Source organism: Sus scrofa, chromosome 4, assembly GCF_000003025.6.
Source record: "Sus scrofa isolate TJ Tabasco breed Duroc chromosome 4, Sscrofa11.1, whole genome shotgun sequence".
Taxonomy (NCBI): Eukaryota; Metazoa; Chordata; class Mammalia; order Artiodactyla; family Suidae; genus Sus; species Sus scrofa.
In genome coordinates this window covers 92,032,070-92,041,535 of record NC_010446.5, presented here as the reverse complement: position 1 = coordinate 92,041,535, position 9,466 = coordinate 92,032,070, and the positions used below count along the sequence as shown (strand labels likewise).

Genomic DNA, 9,466 nt, shown 5'->3' with positions numbered 1-9,466 from the left:
AAAATGTCCTCTTGCCAGTGGATCTAATGTACATCAAATACACTGGATTGAGGGTGTCCTACTCCAAACCTATGGCTTACAAAGAAAAAAAATGATGAAATGTAATGATGCAAAGGCAGATAATGCTGTGTCTCTGCTGTCATCTGCGGCTGTTACAGACAAAATGGATTAGATTAGATTATGTGTGGGATTCTGGGAATATCGTTCAAACTTGGTTTGGAATTTGGAGAGTTATTCTGAATTTCACAATTAGGCAGTAATGATCATGGACAAAAGCTACTCTTAACACTGTTAATGATTTATTTCCAGGAATAAAGGATGTTACATTACTCATTTTGCCATTTCTTATCTATGTAAATAGGATGTTTTAGTGAAAACCTCTTACACTTGAGATCATTTACTCTCACATTTCTGCTAGATGCTACATATCTATGCAAATTGGGTGTTTTTTTCCCAAATGGAGGAAATCTAAGAATTATCCTTAAAGCTGACAGATTGATTAGAATCCAAATATTTCACTCAGTGAATGCTAAATATACTGTTCAAACTTGCCAACCACACACAAAGAGAAGATTGCAGATGACATCTTAGGACAAACATCTCTGAACTTTTGGTGAAAAAGTGCCACTGTAAAACTTCTGTCTCTCCTAGGCAGCCGCAGCTCCTATGCAATCCCTAGCCTGGGAACTTTCATATGCTGTGGTTGTGGCCCTCAAAAGAAAGAAAAAAATCTCTATGTCGAGGGCAGAAGAGGAAATGAAAGGCGGAGTGGGAGCCCAGAACTGTGGGAGACGTAGTGGCTGGGATGTGCAGTGTGGGTGAGGAAGAGATTTGTCAGCTGGAAGAGAGAGGAAGTCAGTATAGAGTACTGAGAAAATGCTTTGCTGAAATTAGAGATCAGACGCCAGCTCTGAGAGTCGGAAGTTTTACAGTGACATGCTGCTTCTGCTACTTCTATTGCTGGCAGTTATCATCCCAGGGGGTGACAGTGAAGATGGTAAGAGTAACTTTGGCAGCTCCCAGCATGGGAGCAGGGGGTCTGGATAAAGGCAGGCTGTACCCATTACTAAGGGTCTGGGCTCTCCTGTCTCTAGCCCTCTTCTCCCATTCAGGAGATTGAGGATGGAGCTAGAAGCCTTGGGGCAGATAATTGTCCCAGGCGGGATGTTGCTGTTCAGACTCTGGGTTCTTTCTCATTCCATCCTGATTCTCTCTTTTTCCTTACCCATTTTAATCTTTCTACTACCTACAGCTGTCCAGGGACCAACTTCTTACCATGTCATCCAGATTTCGACCTATGCCAATAGCACCTGGGCACAAAACCAAGGCTCAGGCTGGTTGGGTGACTTGCAGATTCATGGCTGGGACAGTGACTCAGGCACTGCCATTTTCCTGAAGCCCTGGTCCAAGGGCAACTTCAGCAATGAGGAGGTGACTGAAGTTGTGGACCTCCTCCGAGTCTACCTCATTGGATTCACTCGTGAAGTGCAGGACAAAGCCAAGGAATTCCAGTTAGAATGTGAGTAGAGTAGTTCCTGCCATGGCGCGTGAAAATGAATCCAACCAGGGACCGTAAAGTTGCGGGTTCGATCCCTGGCCTCACTCAGTGGGTTAAGGATCTGGCATTGCTGTGAGCTGTGGTGTAGGTCGCAGATGCGGCTTGGATCTGACATTGCTGTGGCTGTGGGTGGCAGTTGTAGCTCCGATTAGACCCTTAGCCTGGGAACCTCCATATGCTGTGGGTGTGGCCATAAAAAGACAAAAAAAAAAAAAAAAAAAAGAAAAGAAAAAAGAATGTGAGTAGAGTCCTCTGATCTGGGGTGATTCTCAAGTACTTTTCTCTCTCTCTTGGTTCCAGCTACTCCTTCCTCTGCTCTTGGTCCCCTCCCTCCTACGTCACCAAACTGCATGTGCACACACTTCTCCTGAGTGGTCCCCAACTCTGACTCCACACCCCCACCAAGTTCTAGATTATTCCTGTTTCTTGGACTTTGTGTGATAGAGGTTCTCCTTAGTAACCATCTCCTGGTTTATTCGTGCTTAACTTGCTTTACTTAAACTTGAAGAAAGAACTCCTCACTTCTGTTACCAAAAGTGGGGTCCATCTTCTCTCCAGTCTAAAGCCAGTAAAGAAGCAAGGTTAGTGGAAAAGTTTGCTTTATTTTGGATTCTGGGGCCTGGGGGAGGTATGGATTCCTGTCCAAGTCCGACTCCTCCCACCGACACCCAGTGGGCCAGACCTCTGAAAGGTGGAGGGAAGGTGTACAGGCAGAAACAGCAGTCAGCTCTGACAGTCATCTGGAAATTGGTCATGTGGTAGGTAGTCAGATCAGCATCATATTGATTATGGTAAGTAGTTATTCTTTAGTTTCAGGGTCATTTTCCCCCATTTCTTTAAGGCCAGTTCTTGGAATCATGGCTGCTTATGTCATGGCTACAGTTTGGTCATCATGTAGTTAACTTCTTTCGCCTGGTGGGGGTTTCAGCACCTACAGGAGACAGCTCACAGCATGTGGCCCAGAATATTATCTATAGCCCTTGAGGAGGAACTAAAAGTCCCTGATTTTCCTTAGTGACTAAACTATTACTATTGGGTCTTGCTCGACTATTTTCTTTTGCTTCTGTATTTTCTCACTTATCTGATTAAGAATTGTTCTTTGGCTAAAGTTTTTCTACAGACAAAAGGCAGGCAGAGGATATGGTGGGGGAAGGACCGCGAGGTCCTGCTTGGTTTCATTCCTACCCTATGCCTGAACGAACTAACTGTGACTTCCTCCTCCTCCAGTCCACCTCCTCATGTGCCTGATCCTTTCTCTCAGCGTGATTCTCCCATTCACCCTGGAATGCTGCACTCCTGACTCCAGCACACCTTACCCTTTCCCCCTCTTGCCTACTGTACATCCCTACAACAGCCATCTCCACCGTTTATGACATGCACACATCTCCCCAATCCCCTTCTTTGTGAAAAGTCTCTGAATACCGCAATTGGTTTGGGGTCATCATTCCACATTTCAGAACTTTGTCTCCACAAAATCCCAAATCCTGGATCCTGGAGTTCCTGTCATGGTGCAGCAGAAATGAATCTGACTAGGAACCCAGAGGTTGCAGGTTCGATCCCTGGCCTCACTCAGTGGGTTAAGGATCCAGTGTTGCTGTGAGCTGTGGTGTAGGCCACAGACATGGCTCGGATCCTGCATAGCTGTGGCTGTGGCTGTGGCTGTGGCTGTGGCTGTGGCTGTGGCTGTGGCTGACAGCTATAGCTCCGATTGGACCCCTAGCCTAGGAACCTCCATATGCTGCGAGTGCAGCCTTAAAAAAGGCCCCAAACAAACAAACAAACAAAAACAACCTACATCCTTTCCCCACCCCTTTCTTTCTTGTTTGCTTTTTAATCACATTGTCTCTGTTTTCTTTTTATCCAGACCCCTTTGTGATCCAGGGTACAGCAGGCTGTGAACTGCATCCTGGAAAGGCCATAAGTAGCTTCTTGAGGGGAGCTTTAGGAGGACTGGATTTTGTGAGCCTCAAGAATAATTTATGTGTGCCTGCTCCAGAGGGAGGCAGCAAGGCCCAGCAATTCTGTGCACTCATCATTCAGTACCAAGGCATCTTGGATATCATTGAGACACTCCTCTCAGAAACCTGTCCTCGATATCTCTTGGGTGTCCTTGATGCAGGGAAGGCAGAACTACAGAGGCAAGGTTAGTCCTGTTTTTCTCCCTAAGATTTTTCTATTTCACTTCCCACCACCTTCTTTAAACTTGGGGTAGGTGGTCCCTAAGAAGAGAGGGGCATGTCAATCAATTATTTGATTGCCACAGGAGTGGAAGGGTCACTGTTCAATCCTGTGGGTTTCTGAGTCCTTATGCCCTAGACTAGAGTCATAATCTGACACTCTCACTGACCCTTCCTGCCCCAGTGAAGCCTGAAGCGTGGCTGTCCAGTGGCCCCACTCCTGGACCTGGTCGTCTGCTGCTCGTCTGCCACGTCTCAGGATTCTACCCCAAACCCGTGTGGGTGATGTGGATGCGGGGTGAGCAAGAGCAGCCCAGCACTCAGCGAGGTGACATCCTGCCCCATGCAGATGGGACGTGGTATTTCCGAGTAACCCTGGATGTGGTGGCTGGGGAGGTATCTGGCTTGAGTTGCCGAGTGAAGCACAGCAGCCTAGGAGACCAGGACATCATCCTTTACTGGGGTGAGAAAGAACTGGGAATGGGAAGAAATGGTCCTCAAGCAGGAGGGAGTGGGGAAGGGGTGGGATTTGATGGAAGAGAGGAGTGGAGAGGAGAGGAGTGGAGAGGAGAGGAGTGGAGAGAGTTCTAGAAATCTAGTCCCAAGAGGAATAAAAATAGGTAATCTAAGGTATAGAAGAGCTAAGGATGAAGGACAGGAGGGAGAGGCAAAGGGTGGATGTGAATATATAATGTCTGGGAACACGCAAGAGAGAATCAGAGATGCTTGTGCATCAGAAGCGGTTTATGGTGGTGCTAACGTTCAGGTGGCAGGAAAGGCCAGGAGAACGAGAGAACGGGTTTGAAGTGACATGTCCTCTTCTAATTGCCAGGACACCCCACCTCCATCACCTTGATAGTTTTGGCCATAATAGTGCCCTTCTTGATCCTTTTAATATGTCTTGCATTATGGTATTGGAGGCGCTGGTGAGTTTTCATTTTTAATCTTTTTTTTCTGTCCATCCCCTCACTCCTCTTTTCTGTTTTATTTATCACATCCATTTTCAGCCCCAATTATTTCCACCAGACCTTGCCCCTTCCTTCCTAACTTCCTTCTGTATGTAAATCTTTTTCCTTTTTTTTTCTTTTTGCCTTTTCTAGGGCCGTTCCCGAGGCATATGGAGGTTCCCAGGCTAGGGGTCCAATCGGAGCTGTAGCCGCCAGCCTATGCCACAGCCACAGCAATGCGGGATCCGAGCCGAGTCTGTGACCTTCACCATAGCTCTTGGCAACTGGATCCTTAACCCACTGAGCGAGGCCAGGGATCAAACCTGCAACCTCGTGGTTCCTAGTCCGATTCGTTAACCACTGGGCCACGATGGGAACTCCACTTTTTTTTTCAAAATTGTAGTAAAATATACACGAGATAAGGAGTTCTCATAATGGCTCAATGGTTAGTGAACAAAGCTAGCATCCATGAGGACATGCGTTTGCTCCCTGGCCTTACTCGGTGGGTTAAGTTTCTGGTGTTGCTGTGAGCTGTGGTGTAGGTTGAAGATGTGGCTCAGATCCCGAGTTGCTGTGGCTCTGGCCTAAGCTGGCGTCTACACTTCCTACTTGACCCCTAGCCTGGGAACCTCTTTATGTTGAGGGTGCAGCCCTAAAATGCAATATAAACATATGATAAAATTTAACCAAGTGAGCCATTTTAAAATTTACAGTTTAGTAAAGTACATTGACTTTTTTGTGCAACCAATCTCTAGAACTCTTTTTATCTTGGAAAAACTAAGACTCTCTACCCATTAAACCACCCCTCTCCCCCAGTCCTTGCTCCCTCAGGCCCAGACAACCACCATTCTACTAGAAAGTTCAATGTAGTCAATGAATATGACTCCTCTAGGGCCTTGAATAAGTGGAATCATCAGTGTTTGTCTTTTTGTGACTGGCTGATTCCACCTCTCTTAAAGTCCTCACAATTAATTCAGTGTGTATTAGACATTCTTTCCTTTTTAGGGCTGTTTTGTTCATTCATTTGTTATTGGACACTTGCGTTGATTCTACCTTTTGGCTATTTTATTTATTTATTTATTTTTATTTTTATTTTTTTTGTCTTTTCTAGGGCCACTCCCACGGCATATGGAGGTTCCCAGGCTAGGGGTCTAATCAGAGCTGTAGCCGCCGCTGTACACCAGAGCCACAGCAATGCAGGATCTGAGCCGCATCTGCAACCAACATCACAGCTCATGGCAATGCTGGATCCTCAACCCACTGAGCGAGGCCAAGGATCAAACCTGCAACCTCATGGTCCCTAGTCAGATTCATTAACCACTGAGCCATGATGGGAACTCCAACTTTTTGGCTGTTTTAAATAATGTTGCTCTGAATGGGTGTACAAATATCTCTTATGTGGAACAATTTTTTTTGTTTGTTTGTGTTCGTAACAGGTCATATCAGAGTGTCTTGTGAGCTCTCACCTGTCTCCTTTTCCAGGAGCCCAGAAACTCAAGCTGTCATCACAGAAATCAATCTTAACATGTTTCATCAAATAATCACCATATTTAATCAAATCAAATTCCTAGAGACTGTGAGAGAAATGATAATTCATATGCTAGCAGAAAAATAATTGAAAATTGCACATTTATTATAAGGAGATATCAATCATAGGGTCCACTTGGATTTCATGGATGTCAGATGTGAGAAAGAATGTTCCTTGGAATAAATGAGATAATGTAAAGACTTACTGGTGATGTCCCCTTGGCTTCTTATTTTAAAACTTTATTTTCTGCTTCTGCTGAAGTATCTCTTCTCAAAGTGAGCTAACTATAATTGTGTTGAGATGGTTGTATTTGCCAAGATTCTGACTATCTTTATCATAATTTCTGTCTCTGCCTGGAGGATTTTCCTTGAGAAGCTGAGATGCTTCTTTCTCGAGGAAACATACTTAGTGCTACAAGGGGAATAATCTTCATTTGACTAGTGCCATGCAGAGATCCACTTAACTGTGTACCCACTACATGGCAGTTATTTTTGTTTTCTTTTCCTTCTACTTATAACTTCCTTGGAAGAAAGGCTTGCTCTAAGTGGATTCTGGCAAGATCTCTTACTTGCACATATATTTATTTAGTAAAAGAATCTCAGTTGATAAAATTGCCTCATTAATGGTCTTTTCCCCCAAATCATCTCCTTCTTTCTTTTTTCCTCTCTGATTGATATTCTGGACTTTCCTACTAAAATATTCTCACATGGCAAAAACATCATACTCTTGTTGTCTCTGCCCTGATCTCCTCTGGAGAAAACCCCTTGAGCTCATATTATAACTATCATTTATGTAAAAAGATTCATCAGAAAATGATCCTTGGAGTTCCCACTGTGGCACAAAAGGGTTGATGGCATTTCTGGAGGGCTGGGATGCAGGTTCGATCCCCGGCCCGGCACAGTAGGTTAAGGATTCAGCATTGTCACAGCTGTGGTGTAGGTTGCAACTGTGACTTGGATCTGATCACTGGCCTGGGAACTCAGTAGATTGCAGGGAAGAAAAAAAATTCTCATTTTTTAGTGAGAATGAGTGAGAGGCAGGATGGGTAATACTGAAGTTGGGTTGTTAAGTAGTCAAGCAAAAGAGCCCAAGAGGGCTTTTCTTGCTCTCAAGGACTTTGATATTTGTGCTTTACCATTCCAGTTATAGCTTTGGCTTTTTGGCTTTTGTTTGCATTTATTCATTCTTTTGCTTATTCCATAGTTTTCAAGGAACTTCTTTAAAAAAAAAAATCCGAGCTCAGTTAATTAAAATAGCAGGAGGCTAAGAGGAGGAGAATTCTTGTGTATTTTTTGTAGGACTTAGGAAGGTCAGAGCAAACAGAAGTTTTGGAGAAGCCAGGGCTCCTAGAAATAGTTCTGTCATCTGCACCTGGACATTTTATGGACTTTCGGATTTGGATGGGATAGGAAATGACTGAAAACCTATTTTTTTTTTCCTCCTCTCCATTAGCACAGCTGGTTATTTCTCCAGGATGCATTAAACTCTAGCTCATCTTAATGAGTCAGCATGTGCTTCACTGCACCCTTAGCTCCAGGCCAGGGCCCTGATCAGTGTGTTTCTTGGAGAGTGGACTCTGAACCACCAGCAGCATTAGTTCCTGTGAACTTGGTAGAAGAAGACATTTCAGGCCTCACTCTAGACCTATTGAATCAGAAAATCCCAGAATGCAAACCAGAATGCTGTGTTTTAACAAGCCGCTTAGGTTATTTGGATGCACATTTAAGATTAAGAACCCCTTGTCTAAGGATTTCTCAAGCTTTGCAACATTGATATTTAGGGCTGAATACTTCTTTGCTATGGAGGGTTGTCCAGTGCTTTGTAGCATTTTTAGCAGCATCCCATGGCCTGTACTCACTAAATGCTGGTAGCACCTCTTCAGCTATAATGGAATATATCTTCATTCAAAAATATCCTCTAGGTGTACAATAGACCCCAGATTAGAACCAAGTTCTAAGATAATGAACAGTTTCTGGCCTCCTAGCCTGCCACTTAGTTGGAATAGGGATGATCCAAACTAACTGGAGCCTATAGTTCATATCTAGTGATTGAGAAGAAGGGACTCTGTCTTTGTCTGGATGGTACAATGGCTTCAAAGCTCAAAGCTGCTGTAGAATTTTGTTTCATAGGTAAAGCTGGCCCAGAAATGAAGATCACAAATAGAACAGATTTATGACAGAGCCAAAGACCAGATCTAGAGACTGCCTTCCTACTAGGTATTTTAATTTTATGAGCCCCCAAATTTCATTTTCCTTATAGAAAAACTGACTTAGAAATTTTATTTGCTTAATTTTTTTTCTTTTTGTCTGTTAGGGGCGTACTCAGTGCATATGGAGGTTCCCAGGCTAGGGATGGAAAGCTTCCCAAGCTAGGGGTGGAATCAGAGCTGTAGCCATTGGCCTACGCCACAGCCACAGCAACAGAGTATCCCTAACCCACCGAGTGGGGCCAGGATTGAACCTATGTCCTCATAGATGCTAGTCAGATTCATCTCCACTGAGCCAGGACAGGAACTCCTAAAATTTCTGGTATTACTGTGCTTTCTGATGTCTTGCAACAGCCTTTTCATATTCTTCTTACATCCTTCCTCTGTTTTCTTTACTTTTTAAATTCTCCTCCCTCCCCTACATCATCGTCCCTCAAAGGTGGATTTTTTGGTTTGTTCTAAGTGTCCTTAACTTCAAAAACCCTTATGTACCCCTGATTTTTATTCTGACCTCTGGATAAATGATGTTCAGAAATAGCTCTTCTGTCTCAAAATACAAGGGCTCTTCCACTTTTTGTCTAAGAGTATGTGTGCATATGTATGTGTTTGTGTGATTTTTGCTAATAGGTAGAAATATGTTAATCATATTTTGTCCTTGTTTCTAGTATCCGTGTTAAATTAACTCATTAAGTTTAATATTACATCTGCCGACCCTTTTGGATTTTCTATGCTTACTCTCATGACAGCTCTACATATGAAAATTCCAATTGTTCCTTTTCAATTTTCATGCTATCTTGTATTGTATTTTCTTGCCCAAGTGGCGCTGGCTATGAACACCAGTACATGGATGAATAGAATTGAAAGCTGACATTTTCATGCTTTTACTTGCATTGGATAAGAATTATTCAAGAGCTAATTTTAGTTATGATAATTGCTGTATTTCATCGATACTTTTGTCAGAATAAGAACATTTTCTTTTAAAGTGGCTAAATGTTTTTATTATCATTATTAGTGTGGGTAGCTATTGAATTTTATTCAGTGCTTACTGTG

At 43.5% G+C, this 9,466-nt stretch overlaps 1 protein-coding gene across 2 annotated transcripts; it reads left to right on the top strand.

Annotated features, from left to right (window-relative positions):
* On the top strand, positions 812–6,414 carry PCD1B (CD1B antigen). Of its 2 annotated transcripts, none has more exons than XM_021088429.1 (6): positions 812–997; positions 1,253–1,519; positions 3,423–3,701; positions 3,920–4,198; positions 4,568–4,661; positions 6,165–6,414. In XM_021088429.1, exons 1-6 carry the CDS (start codon positions 937–939, stop codon positions 6,295–6,297), a joined length of 1,113 nt encoding a protein of 370 aa, XP_020944088.1. In that variant the 5' UTR covers positions 812–936; the 3' UTR covers positions 6,298–6,414. The 2 variants fall into 2 exon arrangements, with proteins under 2 accessions (XP_020944088.1, NP_001090960.1); NM_001097491.1 differs by lacking the exon at positions 6,165–6,414 and adding an exon at positions 6,119–6,140 and having other exon boundaries at positions 937–997.

Bases quoted from the DNA above. Each gene is read 5' to 3' on its own strand.
- PCD1B (XM_021088429.1), top strand. From the start codon at position 937: ATGCTGCTTCTGCTACTTCTATTGCTGGCAGTTATCATCCCAGGGGGT. The intron at 1,520-3,422 runs GTGAGTAGAGTA...CTTTTTATCCAG, and splicing joins CAAGGAATTCCAGTTAGAAT to ACCCCTTTGTGATCCAGGGT. The intron at 4,662-6,164 runs GTGAGTTTTCAT...CTCCTTTTCCAG, and splicing joins TTATGGTATTGGAGGCGCTG to GAGCCCAGAAACTCAAGCTG.